The 21920-nt window shown below is 37.4% G+C and overlaps 1 protein-coding gene across 4 annotated transcripts in view; it reads right to left on the reverse strand.

The window, feature by feature from the left end:
- Nucleotides 1–8868, reverse strand: part of PDXDC1 (pyridoxal dependent decarboxylase domain containing 1) — a 63369-nt gene extending 54501 nt beyond the window's left edge. For 2 of the 4 annotated variants that reach the window (XM_074196470.1, XM_074196468.1), the window contains exon 1: nucleotides 8402–8541. Coding sequence is in view for 2 of the 4 variants with exons in the window: in XM_074196469.1 (XP_074052570.1) it covers nucleotides 8768–8788 (21 nt within the window). In the remaining 2 variants the exon portion in view is untranslated. Of the gene's footprint in view, nucleotides 1–8401; nucleotides 8542–8767 lie in introns of those variants that run through there. The other 2 variants (XM_074196469.1, XM_074196467.1) reach the window with 1 other exon arrangement.
- Nucleotides 8869–21920: the final 13052 nt, after the last annotated feature.

Here is a 21920-nt window from a genome sequence, read left to right on the forward strand (position 1 = left end):
GAACCCAGGTACTCCTGACTCCAGGGCCGGTGCTTTATCCACTGCACCTCCTAGCCAACCCAAGGATCAATATTTCACACACCCCTCCCCCATTAGGACAAAAGGCAAATAGCACTTCATCTTTAAAAATCATAACTGAGGGGCAGCTAAGTGGCGCAGTGAATAGAGCACCAGCCCTGGAGTCAGGAGAACCTGAGTTCAAATCTGGCCTCAGACACTTAAGAATTACCTAGCTGTGTGGCCTTGGGCAAGCCACTCAACCCCTTTTTGCCTTGCAAAAAAAAAAAAAACCCCTAAAAAAAATCATAACTAGGTTTGTGTTCAAATATCAATTATTTCCTTAATACAATCATAAAGAATAGAAATCATATTAGAAAATATTTCCAAAAGGTATGTATCAACTCCTTTATTATTGTATCAGCTTTGACATACATGCACTTCAAGTCTGGAATCTGACTTATCAGTACGAAATAATAACTTGTATTTATGTATCACTTTAAAGTTTACAAAGTATTTTACAAATATTTCATTTTATTTGTACCACAACTCTGTGAGAAAAGTGTGCATTCCCATTTTATAGATGTGAAATTGAGGAAGACAGAATTTAAGTGACTTGCTCAGGGTCTCATACCTAATAAGCAGCTGAATTTGCATTCACATCTTTGCCCAACTCCAGGTCCTGAGCTCTATCCAAAGTGCCACTCAACTGCCTCCATAACTGAACTAATTCATCATCTCGTTTTTGTCCCTTTTTCTCTACTCACAGAACCATGCTGGCCTAATGAGATTCTTTGGGTTGGTCTCTATGTGCCTAATGAAATTCTTTAGGTTGGTCTCTATGTTTCATATCTCCCCTCTCCTATCCCTCTTTCATTCAGCTGTCAAAATGATTTTTCCTAAAATGCTGGGTCTACCCATGTCATACTTCCCCAAATTAAATCAACTCTGGTGACTCCCAATCACCTCCAGGTTGAAACAGTCCCATTTTGCTTTTATAGTCCTTTACAATCTGATTCCTTTCTATCTTTCCAATACTTCTGTACTTTACTCCCAATCATGTACTCTACCACTGGTCTCTTTGCTGTTCCTCCAGATCCAATAGCCTGACTCTATGCTTTTCCTCTTTTAAAAATTTTATTTTGGGGCAGCTAGGGGGTGCAGTGAATAGAGCACTGGCCTTGGAGTCAGGAGTACTTGGGGTCAAATCAGACGTCAGATACTTAATAATCACCTAGCCGTGTGGCCTTGGGCAAACCTCTTAACCCCATTGCCTTGAAAAAAAATAAAATCTAAAAAAAAATTTATTTTATTTTCAGTTCCAAATTCTCTCCTTCCTTTCTTCCCCTTCCCCCACTCAGTGAGACAAGAAAAACAAAACCCATTTACAAGTACATTAGGGGGACAGGTGGTGCAGTGGATAGAGCAGTGGCCCTGGAGTCAGGAGTATCTGAGTTCAAATCTGAACTCAGACACTTAATAATTACCTAGCTGTGTGGCCTTGGGCAAGCCACTTAATCCCTTTGCCTTGCAAAAACCTTAAAAAAAACCCCATGATCTGTAAAATAAACAAAATCAAAAACAAAAAAAAAGTATATTAGGCAACACAAATTCCCACAGAAAGAGAGAGAGAAAAAAGAGAGGAAAGAAAATGATCAATATGCTCTGAATCCATTAGATCTCCATCTGGAAGAAGAACCCATGTTTTATCATGGAGAGCTTGGATGCGGTTGATCTCTGTTTTGGTCAGTTACTAAGTCTTTCTAAGTTAACTATCTTTACAATGTTATTGTTACTGTATCAATTTTTCTCCTGGTTCTGTTCATTTCACTTTGCAGTTTATCAAAATCTTCCCAGATTTTTCTGAAACTATTCCATTAGTATTTCTTATAGCCCAATTCCATTACAATTATATACCACAATTTGTTCAATCAATCCCCAATGGATGTGCATCCCCTCAGTTTCCAATTCTTTGCTACACAAAAAGAGCTGTATAAATGTTTTTGTACATATCAATCCTTCTCAACTCAACAGACCTAGTAGCAGTATTGCTGGGTCAAAGAATCCGTACAATTTATTTGCTTTCTGGGCACAGTTCCAAATTATTTTCCAAAATAACTGAATTAACAAGCAATTCTACCAACAGTGGGACTTAAATCCAGATATTCCAGCTGTCTACAAAGTCAATAGCATCTCCACAGTGGAGACCTTAGGGTCAATAACTGATCTTTTAAATGGAGGAAGATGAGTTGCATTCCACCCATCCTGCCAAGGTTAATCCAAGGGTTTGTTTCCAGTACAACCACTGCACTCACTTATGGGTCAACACTCCTCCAACCACCCTTCTCACTACAAGTCAGTTTCTCTTAGAAGCTTCCCTTGGCGGCCACTTCTAACACCCGCCTCTACCTCACAATTATCAAGTGACAGCCCAGGGGCAGGCTCTATATTTCACACAGTGGCCAGTAAAACTTCTCCACTTTATTCCCCCCGTGGAAAGGAGTGAATAGCATCAGATGGGTCAGTATGTACATCACAGATCTCATTATATGACCATCTTTATCCTCGTACCTCCCCAACAAGTCGATAATTCTTTATTTCCGAATTTACTGCCATCAAAAGCACCACTATCCTTCTTAATTTCCCAGTCAAATGAAAGTGTCATAGCATTTGACTGGCAAACCTTATTGCCTTTTTTTCAATTTTCATCCTTCTTGAACTTCTTGGATCATTTGATACTATTGACCACTACTGGTACATTCTTACTCCTCTTAAGTTTATTGAAAAGAATATGTGCCACCTATAATCACTCAGATCTGCCTAACAGAAAAAAAATTACAAACAGAATTTTCTTGTTTAGAAATCCTCCAATTAATTTGTTTGGATTCTAAATCCACTTATTAAAAAAAGTAAAATGCATATATTTTAATAGTTTGTAAGAACTATTGAGGAAGGAAAATTACTGAGTGAATTTTAACAAAATCATCTGAATATTGTCAGTTGGGACTGAAAAATTAGTATAACAATTGAGTGGCCACAGCTGACAATGCTCTTCTCCTATTTGAATCTATAGGTCTTTTTGAGGTATCTTTTTCAGCTGTGACAGTTATCAGACCAAGAATCAAAATAAACTGAACTCAAACTAGACTTTCAAATTACAGTAGCAAAAGGGTTAAACCATGATCTTAAAAAAAATGAAGTATATATCATATTGCTTTTACTAAAAATGCCATTGTTAATATTTTAATGACAGGAAAAAAGGGTCTTACATCATTAATACTTTAAAATTTTCCTTTATCTTTTTCTCATTTCTATTTCTGTACAAGTTTTATGATACAAGTAACTACTAGTAGTCATATAATTTATGAATAAGTAAATACACATATGTTGGAGTCTATGCTCAAATTCTGTTTACTAATAGGGTGTATAATCGAAAAACTTTCAGAGATCACCGCACTGTTAAACCATATGTCCCTACCCCCTTTGCTAACATTTATAATTACCTTAAGGCTTATATATAAGTTCATATTTATTGTCCAATCCTCAGCTCTTTCCAATTCTCATTTCAGCTCCAACCTGTCTGTTGTCCAAGGGTTCTTAAAGTTTTTAAGTGTGACAGATCCTAGTTCTGTATAAAGAGATTATCTACTGCCTAATATAATTCCCAGGTTAATCTCCCCAAAACTTACTGCTCAAGATGACAAGTATCACTTTATCCTCTGCAAGTACCATAAACAATACCTTAATAAGAAGCAAGCTCCATTTCCCACTTCCCCCCAAAATAACGACCTGATAAAAATGCTGCACTTTGAGGTTGATTTTTATTTAACTGAAGCAAATAATTTTTTTCCCCCAGTAGAAAGAGTGATCTGAAAACCAGGAGAACTGAATTCTATTCTAATCCTTTTTCTACAACAAACTGGCAGACCTTAGGTAATCATTCAACCTCTCTGGGTCTCATCTGTAAAGGAAAGTTGTCTACATGAACTTTATAGTCTCTTTCAGCTTAAAAAAAAATCAAAACCTATGATTCAAAGTCACAGTGGAATTGTGATTAATAGGCAAGAAAAAATTCAACTTCTCTTCCTTTGTATGATATTTGCAGTCTACCAATTTTCCACACTGCCCAACATTCATCTTAGCACTATAAATCCTTTCACTACCTTCATGAAAAAGGTGTGTATTAGGAAAGAAAGCCTGGGAGAAGGGCGGCTAGGTGGGGCAGTGGATAAAGCACCTGCCCTGGAGTCAGGAGTACCTGGGTCCAAATCTGGTCTCAGACACTTATCTGTTTAGTGCCCTACCAATCAAAATTCCAAAAAATTACTTTAACGAGCTAGAAAAAATTGTAAGTAAATTCATATGGAGAAATAAAAAGTCAAGAATTGCCAGGAGCTTAATGAAAAAAAGTGTAAAAGAAGGTGGCTTAGCCCTACCTGATCTAAAATTATATTATAAAGCATCAGTCATCAAAACTGTTTGGTATTGGCTAAGAAATAGAGTGATAGACCAGTTGAATAGACTAGGTGCAATAGCAGGAAACCATTATAGTAATCTGCTGTTTGATAAACCCAAAGAGTCCAGCTATTGGGATAAAAACTCCCTCTTTGATAAAACTGCTGGGATAATTGGAAGTTAGGATGGAAGAAACTTAGATTAGACCAACACCTCACACCCTTTACCAAGGTAAGATCCAAATGGTTACAGGACTTAGACATAAAAAACAATACTATAAGCAAATTAGAAGAAGATCAAGGATTAGTTTACCAGTCAGATCTATGGAAAGGGGAGCAGTTTATGACTAAGGAAGAGTTGGAGAACATTACCAAAAACCAACTAGATGATTTCGATTACATTAAATTAAAAAGCTTTTGCACAGATAAAACCAATGTAACCAAGATCAAAAGAAATGTAGCAAATTGGGCAACAATCTTTACAACTAATGATTCCAACAAAGGACTCATTTCTAAAATATACAGAGAACTGAATCATATTTTTAAAACAAAAAGCCATTCCCCAATTGACAAATGGGTCAAAGGATATGCAAAGGCAATTTACAGATGAGGAGATCAAAGCAATCCATAGCCATATGAAAAAATGCTCTAAATCATTAATGCAAATTAAAGCTTCTCTGAGGTACCACCTCACACCTCTCAGATTGGCCAATATGACCAGAAAGGATAATGATCAAGGTTGGAAGGGATGCAAGAAATCTGGGACACTATTACACTGTTGGTGGAGCTGTGAATTCATCCAACTCTTCTGGAGAGCTATTTGGAACTATGCCCAAAGGGAAACAAAAATGTGCATACCCTTTGACCCAGCAATACCACTACTGGGTCTATATCCTGAAGAGATGATGAAAAAGGGTAAAAACATCACTTGTACAAAAATATTTATAGCAGCCCTGTTTGTGGTGGCAAAGAATTGGAAATCCAGTAAATGTCCTTTAATTGGGGAATGGCTTAGCAAACTGTGGTATATGTATGTCATGGAACCCTACTGTTCTATTAGAAACCAGGAGGGACAGGATTTCAGGGAAGCCTGGAAGGATTTGCATGAACTGATGCTGAGTGAGATGAGCAGAACCAGAAAAACACTGTACACCCTAACAGCAACATGGGAGTGATGATCAACCTTGAAGGACTTGCCCATTCCATCAGTGCAACAATCAGGAACAATTTTGGGCTGTCTGCAAAGGAGAGTGCCATCTGTATCCAGATAAGGAGCTGTGGAGTTTGAACAAAATTCAAGGACTATTCCCTTTAATTTAGAAAAAAAAACAGATAACTTATTGTCTGATCTTGTTACCTCTTAGACTTCTCTTCTCTTTAAGGATATGATTTCTCTCATCACACCCAATTTGGATCAAGGTACAATATGGAAACAAAGTAAAGAGTGATAGATTGCTTTGCTTTCCATTGGGGGGGGAGTAAGATTGGGGGGCAAATTGTAAAACTCAAATAACATCTTTAATAAAAATAAATTTTAAAAAAGTAAAAAAAAAAGTCAGGAATTTCTATGTTTCCCAGTGTATATAAGTTATTTTTTCACCATACTGTAGACTATTGTGTGTAAGAGTATAAAGTCTAAAATATGTATAATTAAAAAATACTTCATCGCTGAAAAAAAAGAATGCTCTAAATTTAAAGAAAAAAATGATCGAAAGTTATGATCCTATAGCAACTTATTCTGTTACTTATTCTGTCACTCCAAGTGAACATGGAGGTTGGAAGCTAAAAGCTATTCAAATCTTCACACTACCACTGGGTTCTGCCCTTCAAGAAATAGAAAAAAAAAAAGTCAAAAATCAGTTACATCTTCTTTCTGCCCACTTAATAACTGTGCACATTTCTAGAGAATACCTCCATACAACAGGTCAATTGTTATTCTTAATTAAGTGATTCTCCATTCAAGAAGCATCAGGGCTCATAATCATCTGGAGAATAAAGAAGAAACTCAGGTTTGGCAAAGAAAGACCTTCGTGATCTGGCTCTAACTTGATTTTCCAGGCAGATTATAGATGACTCTTTTACATAGTCTACATTCTGATCAAACTGAATTAATGTACAAGGTACACACTATCTCATACTTCTGTGTCTTGGTCCAGGCTGTTTCTCTGGTTTCGAATGCTCTAACAAACTCTCCAAGATTTTATTCAAAAGGTCTTTCCTGATTCCCCCAAATGATAACTAGCTACAACTTTGTATCTTTTTTATTTATAACCTGGACTTACTTGTGAACAAGCATCCCTTCAGTTCAACTTAAACTTCTATAAGTCAGGGAATAATTGGTTTTTGTCTTAAGTCTCCAGCATCTAGCAAATTATATTGAAATTAGAAGGTGCTTAATATTAATAGGACAGGACTATGTAACTTTACTGATACATAGCAACCAATTGAATACTTCCTCACCAGCACAGGTGGTACCTCCCTAAAAAAATTAAAGACTGAGAAAGTGTCTGGAGCACTCTGCTTAAGGGACTTACTTCAGGAACTGTATCCAGATATTCCTGACAACAGTCAACTCTTTATCCACACTATATAGGCATTGCTGCTTAACTGATTCAAAGTATGCAGATAATAAAACGAAGCTTGGAAAGGTTAGGTGACTTATCCAATATAGTATAAGAAATGGTTCCAGGACTCCAACCCAGGTGTCCTAACTCTCTGATTAATACTCTTTCCACTATACCATTCTTCTCCCTTGACAAAACTGTGTCATGAGGAACTGCTGGGTCTATTAGCTAGGATTCTTTTTTTAACTTGGCAGAATATAGAGAATTAAATACTCTGCTCAAGGATATTATATTTGTAATTCACATGTAAGCTTCATGTGAAACTTCTCATAAATTTTTAATGTCTAAAGAATGCTGAAATTTTTTTGCAGGCAACATGGTCTAGTAAAACTAATTTTAATCTCTTAAAATTCTCAATGGATAGTCCAAGATCTATGTTATGACCAATTAACTTTTATCAAACACCCACACTGATCCAAGTACTAATCAAACAGAATCAAAGCAATATTTGAAGTCCGGTCCTACAGTGGAGATGAGTTTCTTTCTTTAGAGATATGGTCTAAAAGATACTAGACTTGCAAGTAAATCATCCTACTCCCCTAAATCCCATTGAAATTATACACAAGCCCTCCCACTGTTTGTTGTCTGTCTTAAGAACTGTGCAAAATATGGGGGGCGGCTAGGTGGTGCAGTGGATAGAGCACCAACCCTGAATTCAGGATGACCTGAGTTCAAATTCGGCCTTAGACACTTAATGATGACCTAGCTGTGTGGCCTTGGGCAAGTCACTTAAGCCCATTGCCTTGCAAAAACTAAAAAAAAAAAGAATAAAAAAACTGTGCAAAATATAATAACGAAGAGAAAACTTTCCTACTTGAATAGCTCATCGTCCTATTTTCCCTCCATCGCTCAGGTAAGAAAAGAAACTGTAAGCAGTAAAAACTGAAGTACTTTACAATTAAACAGCCACCTAAACAATTTTAAGTTTAGACAGAACCAGGACGTTCTAATATTCACAAATGAAACAGCTTAAAAATGAGAAATAATTTTAATTGTTTCGCCTCTGCAATGATTATTCAAAAGTGATGACGTTATCATGTGGGCACTTATTGACTGGCACTACTGTACAAATACTTGTTTGAGTTTTTTATGACTAGTCTAGGAGACCTGTTTCAGCATCTATATTCATAAGGAAGTAAAGTAATTCTGGGTTTTCGATGTAAAGGACGCGAGCCGGGTCGCTGGCTCCGGACTGCGGGCTACCCGCGGGTGCCAGGCTGGGCATGAAGCCGCGGGGTGGCAGGCCCTGGAGGGCACACGAGCCGCCGCTCAGGGAGGCGCAGCCTGCTCACCCCCACACCCTCGCCCCCCGGCCCCCCCGCTCACCCCTGACTCCTCGGCTCGGACGAAGGCAGACACGCGGAGCGCGGCCCCCGCTCGTGGGGACCATCTCCGGGCCCTTCCGAGGCCTCCCGGGGCCGGGCCCAGGAGCCGCCGCCCCGGGCCCCGCCGGGCCCCGCGCCCCCGCCCCGCCCCCGCCGGCCCGGACGCGCGCCGCGCGCTCACAATGCCCCCGGCGGGCGCGGGCGCGGCCCCTCGGACCCCCGGCCCCCGCGCGGGGCGGCCCCGCCCCCACCCCGCCCCCGCCCGGCCGCCGCCGAGGAGGAGGGCCCCGGCGCCCGGCTAGTGGGCGAGCGCGGCCGAGGAGGCCGGAAGCGGGGCTCCCCCGGGCCGCCCCGGCTCCCCACGAACCTTCCCCAGGGAGACGTCCATGACTCGGGGCGAGCCGCGGGCGCCGAGCGCAGCCGGACGGTCCCGCGCCCCACTTCCGCCTCCTGCGCCTCCGCCGCCGTTTCCACGCTGGCAGCGCTGACGTCCCGGCCAATCCGCCGGGGGGGGCGGGGGGCGAAGGGAGGGGGAGGGGGAGGGGGAGGGACGAGAGGAGGGATGTCCGGGAGGGGGCGGGGCGTCCGGCTCGCCTCGGTGACGTCACCGCGGCCGCTGGGTCCGCCGGACCGGGCCCGGTGAGGCGGCGCTCCGACCCCGCCTCCTGCCCCTCCGGAACGGGACCGGGGTGGGCAAGCTTGCGTGGGCTCACCCCCCCGCGCGACTGGCCACGGGGGCGCCGGGCTGGGCCGGAGCTGTCCCGCTAATGCAGCGCCCGCCCCCCGCACGCCCCGGCTCCCTGGCGGGACCCCGCTCTGGCACCGGGGGAAACAGCCCCCTCCCCCTGCTCTCCCCGATTCTCCCTGCCCCCCCCACTCCTGGCTTCTTTGTTGTTGTTAGAGGCAAAATGTCGTTGTTGAGTGACACCGAGACCTGGATGCAAAGTAGCCTTCACTACGGCTTTCATTTATAAGTAATAACAAAACCTTACATTTCCCTGACATTCAGAAGTTTGCAAAGCATTTTCTTCAGAATCGTTTTTTGGGGATAATGTGGCATAAGAATTGTACTCATTTTACAACTGAGGAACAGAGTTAAATGACTAGACCTGGAGCTCTTGAACCTAAATAAATCTGATGTGTTATATCCTAGTTAGACTGAGTTGGTGCAGTGGAAAGAACTTTGGGTATAAGTGAAAAGACCTGGATTCAAATTCCAGCTTTGCGGCCTAGGGGCAAGTCATTCATCTTCTGTTATCACAACTACATAATACCAGAATTGGTCAAGATAATTTTTCAAGACACTTGCAGCTATTTTTTTCTCAGAACCTAGGTAGTTTCTTCCTTTTTATAATATTTAAACACCTTTGGTAATTGAAAAGTTACTTAATTTCATTTATGAGAACATCCCTTTCAGTGGTAAAGACTATAGAGCAACAGTACCTTCTTGATCTTTTGTCATTCTTATCTGTTTCTTAAGTGTCCTTAAATGCTCCATGAAGGAACTAATCAATAGTCTTTCTTCTTCAGTGTTATTCTGTGTTTCACAACCAAAGACATTTTTAACTTAACAAAAGTTTTTTTAATCATAGCAAATATTTTATATATATTGTCTTTTTTTATTAAAGATTTTATTTATTTTGAGTTTTACAATTTTTCCCCTAATCTTACTTCCCTCCCCCCCACCCTCCACAGAAAGCAATTTGTCAGTCTTTACATTGTTTCCATGTTATACATTGATCCAAATTGAATGTGATGAGAGAGAAATCATATCCTTAAGGAAGAAATATAAAATATAAGAGATAACAGGATCAGAAAGTAAGATATCAGTATTTTTTTCTAAATTAAAGGAAATAGTCCTTGGTCTTTGTTCAAACTCCACAGTTCTTTCTCTGGATACAGATGGTATTCTCCATCTCAGACAGCCCAAAAGTGTCCCTGATTGTTGCACTGATGAAATGAGCTAGTCCATCAAGACTGATCATCACCCCCATGTTGCTCTAACAAAAGTTTTTTAAAAAAACACTTTAATCTTCATTATTAACATTTTCACCTTAGCACTGGCCTTGAAGTTACTGGAACTGGAGTTCAAATCCAGAATCTTGACACCATACTAGCTGTATGAACATGAGTAAATCACTTAATTCTGATTGCCTCTCATCCAAGACTATCTCCACTCCCCCTGATTCATATCTGGCCACTGGACTCAGATGGCTCTGGAGGAGAAAGTGAGGCTAATGAGGTAGCACAACAACCCCCCATCAAATCCAATTAATGTACTTAATCAGGTTATCACCTCCCCTGAGGTCATAGTCTTCTTCAAGAACAAAGGACAAACATCATCATCAAAATAAAACCCTGATTTGTAACATTTGTAGATTTCTAAGGTATTACTTCTCAGACTAAAAGTTAAATATTGAACTCTGGAAGCTTGTTGAAGTTGACTTCAACACTACGACTCAGGGTCTTCTATAATTTGTAGATACAAGTACAATGCAACAGCTTTTTATTACTATAAGATTACTATGACAATTCTTTAGTGTGTAAATAATGAAGGTCATAAGGAGCCTATAGAGTTTATTAATTGGATGGCTATCTTAAATCCTCTATTCAATAGATCAGTCTAAGTATTTATTACTTATTCATCTTTCTATTTCCATCTAGATCACTAGCAACAGAAAGCAAGGTGTAGTTGAACTTGCCTTCAGGAAGACCTGGGTTCAGATTCTGCCTCAGTCACTAATGTCTTTCCCACTTCAATTTGCCTTTGTGAAATAGATATTGTAATACCTACTTTATACTTTTGTTATGAATTTCAAATGCTGTACATGTAGAGCACTTTGCAGACATTAAAGTACTATGTAAATATGAATTATTATTACTGATATCTTGAATTTTCTGAAATCAAGGTATTCCATTAGACACAGCAATACTAAAAGAACCAGAAGGACATTATACACATTAACTGCAACACTGGGTGATAATAACTATGATAAACTTGTTCATTTCAGCATCACAATAATGAAACAATTCTAAAAAATTTGTGATGAAAAATACCATCCATATTCTGGCCTTTTATATCTGGGATCAATTTGTGAAAAATTAAAAGCACTATATTTCATAGATACAATGTAGTTTGTTATTAGATTTGGGGACTGACTCTTCCAGTCTCTATCCAAGACATAGGCATAAGAGACAAAATCAGAAGCTCACAAAACTTGAGTTGGAAAAGGTTAGATTCCTGAAGTAATCATTACTCTTCACTGTCAAGATGGAGGGAATGGGTATGTGGTTTAACATTGATTGTGCCACCCAGATTCCCTGCTAAGTGTTCTTTTACAGTATTTTTAACTTGTCTATCAATTAGTGGTTTGTTATTGTTATATACTACCATCTTTCCAGTCCAAAGATCATTCTCCATGGCTAAGAAAAAAAATAACACAAGAACTGGATAGCTCTGCTTTTTCTCTGTTGTCAGTTATTACCCCTCCATACAGAGCAGGAGTTCTATCTCTTCTTTTTATCCTTTTCTTTCCCCCAAATATAACTAATACACTTTAGACTAGGTGCAGAGCACCTTGGACTGAATTTTCCCATGTGGAGGAGCCTGGCTTAATGAAAATGCCTTGAAGAGACTTTGAAGGGGGAAGCTAGGTGGCTCAGTGGATAAAGCACCGGCCCTGGAGTCAGGAGTACCTGGGTCCAAATCTGGTCTCAGACACTTAATAATTACCTAGCTGTGTGGCCTTGGGCAAGCCACTTAACCCCGTTTGCCATGCAAAAAATCTTAAAAAAAAAAAAAAAGAGAGAGACTTTGAAAAATGTATAGACCTTTAGAAAAGGGTTCCAGGCTTCTAACCACCAGATGAGATTTTTAGCCTTCTGATCTTGTTAAAAAAGATGCCAAACCAATAGATAGCATTCATGGAGAGTTAACAAGTATCCAGAAAGTAAATGCTGTAAGTGAAGAAACCTTGACTATTTTTCTCTCTTAAAACTGACTTGTAATCCCAAAAAACAGATCTCTGTCTTGGGCCTCTACATTTGCTCTTTATTGGTTTGGTGAAAGAATTAGACATTCTGACCTTGACAATTTTAAAGTTTTAAAATTAAAATTTTAATTTAATTTAAATTTAGTTTTAAGTGGTCAGAAGAATGATCCTCTAGATGTCCTCCTCTCCTGATGTCTTGGCATCCTGATGTCTGACATCTAGTATCCTGATTTTGCTGCCAGATAAAGCATTAACCTTTCAGAATGATATTCAAGGCCCAGAACCCTAGGAATAGTTTAGGCAGGTGGAGTAGAAATCATTTGAAAGTCATGTTGCACATGGATATAAACTTAATGAGACCAACCAGTGTTATGTAGAACTATGCTTAATCTCAATCTACTCACCACAGAGTAGTAGTAGTATAGGGAAAAGTATATCCTTAGGAGTTGGATGCAAAAGGAAGTTTGTACTTTTGTTCCTGTTGTATCTTTGAAGTACATATACCTCTCTAAAAGCTAATTGATTTTAACTGACTAAATGGAAGTAGGGCTGTTGTTGTCCATTCTCAAAGAGGATCAATGACATCATGAGGCAGAGCTGCCCAAGGTCAACAGCTTAACTCTTTACTCTGGGATCATGGGAGTCCAGTGGCAAGATGAAAGTCAAAATGACTGGTGACCGCTAGGGTACTAGTCATTCACAGTTGGCTAATAGTGGGATAGGGTAGAACACAACTAGTAGGGTTAATAGAATTAGAGAAGAGATATTCACTTAGCCCCCATAGATTCCTGAGGAGGGGCATGTATAGCCTCTAAAAATGAGACTCATTTATACTAGTTACACTAAAAAACAAAACAACAGAACTTTTTATGATGTCCTTAACTTTCCTTGCCTTTGTCCTTAGCTCTTTCTGATCTTAAGCACTCCTGATATCGTGAAGTATTTTTGTATTCAGTCTGTTATGTCTTTGTTTCCATCTTGTACCCTCTTTTTAAAATCTGAGTTTGTTGATGAATGCCTTGTACCATCCATACTGTTATCTTAAAACATTTTTCCTTTTTTTATTTTTACCTTTTCAGAATTGTTATTTCTTTTTTTTCTTAAGAACTTCCCCACCATCATGAGCTAACTTCCCTGTAAAACTTTAATCCAAGGGATTCTACCAGGTCTACATCTGAAACCTTTGATAGGAACAGTTTTCAAAATCAGTTCTCCCCTATCACAAATTTAAAATAGAGTGGTAAGTTTCTCTCATTGCTCCCATCATTTTCACCCTAGCAACTGGCTCCTTCCTGTGGGTGAGAATCAAAATTGGAATAGAATTTTCCCTTGTTGATGCCTTTGTAGTTAGAAAGATGAAATTATCATTGAGGAAAGTCAAGAAACTCATAGCTGACATGCTTTTGGCAGCAGAAAATGCTCTAGCAGATGTTCACATAATTGAAGTTTCCCATCACTACTATATCATGATTCTATGCCAAGCTCATGATCTGTTTTTCAAGCTCATTTATTTCCTCTTTGTGTCCACATGGTTGATAACATATTCTTCTAACAATATGGCTTCATTCCATGCCTCCATTAATTATTACCCAAATTCTCAACCCCATGCTTCCTGCATTTCTTCATATGACTAATATATCTTAGTATACCATGACATTCCACCCTGTCCTTTTCCCTATATTATTCCTTTCAAAAATTACATTATCCAGTCATGGATTTTAGATCCAAGTCCCAGAGATAATTTTTTTAGGGGAGGAACTTCCTCCATCTAATGCAGATCATCCTTTCTTTGTAATTTATAGTCTTAGAGAGTTGCCTATAGCAGAGGTATCAATCACCTAGCCCTTGGGCAGCAACATTCCCAACTGGACCCAAACCAAATTAAAATATAATTGGGAATATTTAACAAAATTAATTAAAATTTGGGGCGGCTAGGTGGCATAGTGGATAGAGCACCACGGCCCTGGAGTCAGGAGTACCTGTATTCAGATATGGTCTCAGACACTTAATAATTACCTAGCTGTGTGGCCTTGGGCAAGCCACTTAACCCCTTTTGCCTTGCAAAAAAACACCCTAAAAAAATTTAATTAAAATTCAATAAAACTTATACTATTAACTTTTTTTTTTTTTTTTAGGTTTTTGCAAGGCAATGGGGCTAAGTGGCTTGTCCAAGGCCACACAGATAAGTAATTATTAAGTGTCTTAAGGTCGGATTTGAACTCAGGCACTCCTGACTCCAGGGCCGGTGCTCTATCCACTGCACCACCTAGCCACCCTATACTATTACATTTTTTAAAACTGTCAATAATGGCCCTCAGGGATTCTTATGTATGGATTAGTGACCTAGTGTATATTTTTGAGTTTGTTAACAACTGGCCGAGGGCACAGAGAGATTAAAAACAGGCCAAATGTTTCAGAGGAAGAACTTGAAACCATGTCTATACTTACTCCAAGGGCACCTCTCAATTTACAGTACCATGCTACTTCTCATTGACTCATTGTTCAAATTTGTTTTCTTTCAATAAGATCTCTAATTATTTATTTTAACCATATTTTGTACAATTGTGTTTAAACATTTGATGCTGTGAAGCTTATTACTAGTTCCTTTCTTGATTGTGTCTCCTGAGCACAAATTGAATGTATTGCCTACTAGTCTTCTTTGGACATTACTGCTATTATATCTATATTATTGGACATATTTAAATATTCAAATAGGTCTATGAACTTATCAACATGGATATTTCCTCCAACAACTCAAATTGCAACCTATTTTTATCTATGCATTCTATGCAATTCTTATCCATATTCTCTCCTAGCTTTATTACCAGATATCTGCACAATATTTCCTTGACTTCTCTTGAAATGGAGAACCTAGTAGTAGCAAGTGGTCAAGGTTATTCACTGGGTATTTCTCACTTTTACCACATAAGCATCCCACTTTTTTTCTGACAAACTGAAATTGAAAAGAGAGCAGAGAGAAGTGTAGTGGGTGTGAGCAGATTGTAGATTATTAAAAATAAAGAACTACAAAGAATTATAGTAAAATAGTAACTATAGTGATATTATGAAAGAAAGGTAGGATCAAAAAAGAAGTTGGAACTTTGCTTCTGAGAGAAGTATGGGGTTAATGAATCTTGTAATTTCCTGAAAGTAATTTTGTTGTCTTGGGTGGAAATCATTTATTTTCTGATATTTAGAGATCCTTAGACTTTCTGTATGGTGAAGGGAGGGGTTCCTCTCCCCCTTGGCAAATTATAGTAGTTGCTCACCAGTGACATCAAGCCCATGTGCTGCCCAGGCAAGCTTAATGCTTCTTCTGACTTGGATTTCTTTCTCTGAGCCATAGATGACTAAACAAAGACCCTAAGAGAGACCTTTAGCCTTGGAAGCATCCTTTGTTCAAGAATTGAAGAGCATCTGATTCCTCCTGTTAGAACAACAAGAGTTTTTTGGTTTTTTGTTTTTTTGTTTTTAGGATTTTGCAAGGCAATGGGGTTGTGGCTTGCCCAAGGCCACACAGCTAGGTAATTATTAAGTGTCTGAGATCTGATTTGAACCCAGGTACTTCTGACTCCAGGGCCAGTGCTTTATCTACTGCACCACCTAGCCGCCCAGATTTTTATCTTGTTAAAAAATTCTCAATTACATTTTTATCATTTTTTAAAAAAAATTATCATTGCATGACCTTGGGCAAGTCACTTAACCACTGCTTTAAAAATAGAAAATAAAGAATAAATGGTTATTTATTTCCCAACTACATGCAATGATTGTTTTCAACATTCATTTGCTCTGTAAGGTTTTGAGTTCTACATTTTTCTCCCTCCCTCACTCCCCTTCCCCTTGACAGCCATTAATCTGATATAGATGAAACATTCAATTACATTTTAATCTGGTTTTAGGGAACTTGACAGGTCACAGGCTGAGCATAAGTTTAAAATTTTTGTCTAGGGTATCCTGAAAGATTTGGGGGAATGTCTCTGTACTGCCATTAGTTTAAGCCCCCACTATCTGTGTTCTCCCACTATTAAATGCCAGTCACTTACACCTAGTTCATTTTACCACTTAATAGCTTTATAATGTGATATCTACTTCAAAGATATAAGAATAGCATAAACATATTTCCTCCCAACACCTCATTTACACACTCTTAGTTCAGTTCCTACATAGCATATCCTCACATTAATATTCAGATGTGGCCTCACTGCCCCATGAGTCCTCATCTCCTCTTCCTTGGCTAGTCTTCTGATGGTCATTCAGTCTTGCCCTTTGGGGCATTGATGCTATATTAGCTACAGAAACCAAACCCTGGAATAGTGGGATGCTTATTTCTTGGGGCTTTATTGCTTTGATGGGGAGAAGGTCCCAAGTCCTCTCCCTTAATGCCTTGTGTCTCATTGGTCTCCTTGAGGAAAGGATTCACCAAGATCTTCCAAGAGCACTGAGGCAAAGAAACCAGACAAAAGCCTTTTGTGGCTTTTTTGAAGACTCTCTCCATTAAGGCTACATAACAAACCAAAAAAAAACCAAAACAAACAAAAAAAAAAAACAAAGCAACCCAACCTCCTATTGATCACATGGTTAGCAGAGTAGACCCAGGTACACAGCAATCTATGAAGGTCCCCAGTCTACACAAGGCATTTCCATTCCACATTATGACAATTCTCCTGAAAGGAGGCTCTTTAGTTTTTCCACATTATAAAGACAATGTCCCAAAGGCTTTGAGCATTTGCCAGCCTCCTCTTTTGAGTAGAGGAAATAGATAATTGTCCATCTACATTGTATTCCTTTTGGTGAGAGATATAATTCAAACCTAAAATTTAAGGGATTTTTCTTAGAGGACATTTAGTAGGAGTGTGAAGAGCCAAAATGTGTAACAAAGAATGTGTAACAAAGTGTCACAAACCCTCTCTTTAGAATCTAACCTCTCAGAAGTTGGGACTTCTTATATAGGAAAGTGTGAGCCAGACCCCTCCTGGGTCAACAGCATTGTCTATTGTTACATGAAGCTCTTCAACTTGGACTCTGCACTGGAATTCCTTCATGACACCTGCAAACACCCTCAGCAAACATCCGTGCTCCGTTTTTATGTCTCACCTTATGTTTAGAAATAGAATCATGGAACAAGATTATCTTTATTGTTATAATTGGGATATTGAACAATTTTTATGTATGCACATAATGTTGGAAGAGAATCCTTAAGATAGCAGTTTGTTCTATAGGGTCAAATTATAATCCATAAATGATAAGCACTATTGGATCCAACATTCACTACATCTTTTAGTCAATTGTATAAAGATAAAGATATGATCTACTATGTAATGTCCATTGTGAAAACCTTCCAGCTCTCTACTAATTCCCTTCTCAGAGATGGCCTCAATGAGTATATAGATTATTTGTATAAAATTAGATATGTTAAAATAGGCATATAGATCATTAGTTACTCATATTCTTTCTGTCACTGATTTGTGCATTTCCCTTCTTTTGGTATCAATAGAACCTGAGATGTTTTCCATACCTTTATTATTATCCCTCCCCCCAGATACCTTGTTAACCCATTCATCAGTTCCTTACCCCCTTGTGTTACTTCCAAGCATGGATCTTCTCTCTGTATTCTTGTTTCAATATATATCTTTTATCTCATCTTTTTCACTCTGTCATTTGTAAGCACTTTGAGGGCAGCTAAGGAGCAGGGAGAATAGAGAACTGAACCAGAGTCAAATCCAGTTTTAGACATTTACCAGTTGCATGACCTGAGGCAAATCACATAAGCTCTGTTTGTCTTCCTTTCCTCACATGTAAAATAGAGATGATAATAACAGCACCTATCTCCAGGGTTGTTGTAAGGATCATATGAGAACATTGTAGAGTGCTTTTAACACTGTCTGACACATAGTAAGCACTACACAAATATTAGTGATTATTATTATAGATGTTAGAGACTAAGTATGAAAACACCTCTGTCTTTGATAGTGAAAAGAAAACTTAAAAAAATCTTTGTTTACCTTTTTCCTTCTGTATTTTTTCTTATATTTTCATCTTTAAATAATAATTTAGCATTAGAAAACACTTTTAAGATTTGTAAAATACTTTACAGATATTATCTTATTTTATCTTTACAATAACCCTAGGAGGTAGGTGCTATTATTATTTCTATTTTTTACATGAGGAAGCTAAAGCAAACAGAGATTATATGACTTACCCAGCGTGACATAGCTAGAGAATATCTCAGTGCAGATTTGTATTCAAGTCTTCTGAACTTCAGCTTAAGTAAGTTGTTGCCTCCGGATAGTTTTGCTTAGTTGTGTCTCTAAAATTACTTTTTTCCTTCAATTTTTATCCTTTTCTTTTTGCTTTAGATAACGTTTCTAGTAAAATACTGACTAATAGTAGTGATAATGGAAATCCATACTTCACCCCTGATCTTATTGGGAAGACTTCTAGTTTATTCATTGCAGATAATGCTTGTTGATGATTTTAGATAGACTATTATTTATTTTAAGAAAAGCTCCATTTATTCCTATGCTCTCTAGTGTTGCATTTTGCCAAAAGCTTTATCTGACTCTATTAAGATAATCATATGATTTCTGTTGATTTTGTTATTGATATGGTCAATTATGCTAATAGTTTTCCTAATATTAAACCAGCCCTTCATTCCTGGTATAAATCCCACCTGGACATAGTGTATGATTCTTATGATATGTTGCTATAATCTCCTTGCTACTATTTAATTTAAATTTTTTGCATCAATATTCATTTAAGTTTTAAAATTTATTTTAAACTTAATTACAAAATAAGAAAAGAAAAAAATTGCTGTGTACACAGCAGAGCAAATGAAAGGACTGTATATATAAAGCAATAAATTTGTATATATAAAGCAATAAATTTCCATTTCAGGAAAACCTATACAATTTTACACATTTTTTTTAAAGCTGTCCAGTTTTTCTTTGCTTCCTTGTAGGTTTTCTTTTGTTCTCTTCTGTGCAGTTTTTACCTTATTTTTTCCTTTCTTTCCCAAGAAGGCTGTAATTGAACATGAATATACATATATCTGTATATGTAAACATACACATATATGTAAGTCTGTACTATGCTTATTTCTACTTCTCATCTATTTCTCTGAAGGTGGATGGCCTTCCTTCATAAGTAAAAGTCTTTTCATGTTTTTCTAAATCAACCATATTTCCTTCACTACAATGATATTTAAACTAAATCATATTCTGAAAGATTGTTTATGAGAGTTTTTTTTCCTTATTTTCTGCATCCCTTCTATTTCTGGCTGCACAGATTTTATTTATATAAGAAACTTTTAATTTAAAATAATCAAATTATCCATTTTTTATACCTCACCAAAGTTCTCATCTTATAATATGGTTTAAGGTCTGATAGTACTGAATCTACTTTCTTTACATCTTTTTTTCTCCTTGGTCTCATCAACTTTTTTGTTCTTCCAATTAACTTTATTATTATTTTTTCTAACCCAGTAAGAGAACTTTTTAAGTAATTTTTTGAGAATGTTTTTAATTGGGATAAACAGATTAGGTAAAATTGTTATTTTTTAATATATTGGTTTTGCTTTCCCATGAACAATAAATATTAACTTCAATTATTTCAATGTAACTATATTTACATGAAAAGTGTTTTATGCCTATATACTTTTAGTTTCTGTGTATGTTTTAGCAGGTATACTCTCAAGTATTTTATACTGTCTAGGTATTTTAAATAGTCTAAAACAGTATTGAATAATATGACTAATACATAGTGTAATTTCCCTATTTTTCTCTTTTGATTAAATCTATTTTAACTAACTTTTTTCTGAAGTCATAATCTTCTGCTTTTTTAACATTATAAATTTGTGTATATCTCTCATTTTTATATTTCCTGAAAGCAATATATTGCTGAATTCAAATTTTTAATCTGCTATTTTCATTATATTAATAAATTCATTCTATTCACATTCTAAACTACAATTATTTGAATATTTTATTCGTATTTTCCCTTCACTATCCTTCTCACCCTATTCCTCTCTCCTGTTTATCTACTACCCACCAATTTGCTCTCCTTTTCTTGAAACATTTTATTTATTTTGAGTTTTAAAAATTTTCTCCTAATCTTGCTTCCTTCCCCCCACCTCCCACAGAAGGCAGTATGTTAATCTTTACATTGTTTCCATGGTATACATTGATCTAAGTCGAATGTGATGAGAGAGAAATCATATCCTTAAAGAAAAAAAATAAAGTATATGATATAGCAAAATTACATAATAGGATAATAGATTTTTTTAAAATTAAAGGTAATAGTCTTTGGTCTTTGTTCAAACTCCACAGTTCTTTCTCTGGATACAGATGGTATTCTCCGTCACAGATATCCCAAAATTGGGCCTGATTATTGCACTGATAGAATGAGCAAATCCATCAAAGTTGATCATCACCCCCATGTTGCTGTTAGGGTGTACAGTGTTTTTCTGGTTTTGCTCATCTCACTCAGCATCAGTTCATGCAGGTCCTTCCAGGCTTCCCTGAATTCCCATCCCTTCTGGTTTCTAATAGAACAATAGTGTTCCATGACATACATATACCACAGTTTGTTAAGCCATTCCCCAATTGAAGGATATTCACTTAATTTCCAATTCTTTGCCACCACAAACAGGACTGTTATGAATATTTTTGTACAAGTGATGTTTTTACCCTTTTTTCATTATCTCTTCAGGGTATAGACCCAGTAGTGGTATTGCTGGATCAAAGGATATGCACATTTTTGTTGACCTTTGGGTGTAATTCCAAATTTGCTCTCTTATTCTTTAACCTACTCACCCCTCCAAGAATCCCTCCCTTATTCTCTCACCTCCTCTATCCCCTTGTCCTCTTGTTTCTTTCTGAATTTAGAAGATGTTTATGACATTACATAGATATATGTATGTATGTATGTGTGTTTGTGTTCCTGATGAGAATAAGGTTTCAGCATTACCTGTCCTTCCCCTACTAATTTCTTCTGTAGCAGTTTTCCCTTTGTTGCATTATTTGTATGTTAATTGCTTCCCTTTATCTTTCCCTACAGTTTTATTGTTTTTTAGAATCAACCATCATAACTCATCTCAAGACCTTCTTTCAAACTCCTCAAATAAAAATAATAGTCATAAAATAATTGATAATATTTTCACATATAAGAAACAATTTGACCTTATAATTGGTCCTTAACTTCTGTTTCATATTTCTATTGGAAGTTATATGTCAAGTTCCATGTTCTAAGTTCTGCATTTTTTTTTTATCACAAATACCTAAAAATATTTCAGTTTGCTAAATGTTCATTTTTTTTTACTCAGAATTATACTTATTTTTCTGGGGAAAATTACACTTGTTCCTAACTCTAGCTCTTTGGCCCTACAAAATATAGTATTCTAAGACCTATGGTTTTTCAACATAGTAGCTACTAGGTCTTATATAATCCTTGTTGTATCTCCACTATATTTAAACTGGTTTTTTTCCTTGTTTCTTCCAGTATTTTCTCTTTAACCTGGGAGCTTTGAAACTT

Source organism: Macrotis lagotis, chromosome 8 (assembly GCF_037893015.1).
Source record: "Macrotis lagotis isolate mMagLag1 chromosome 8, bilby.v1.9.chrom.fasta, whole genome shotgun sequence".
NCBI lineage: Eukaryota > Metazoa > Chordata > Mammalia > Peramelemorphia > Peramelidae > Macrotis > Macrotis lagotis.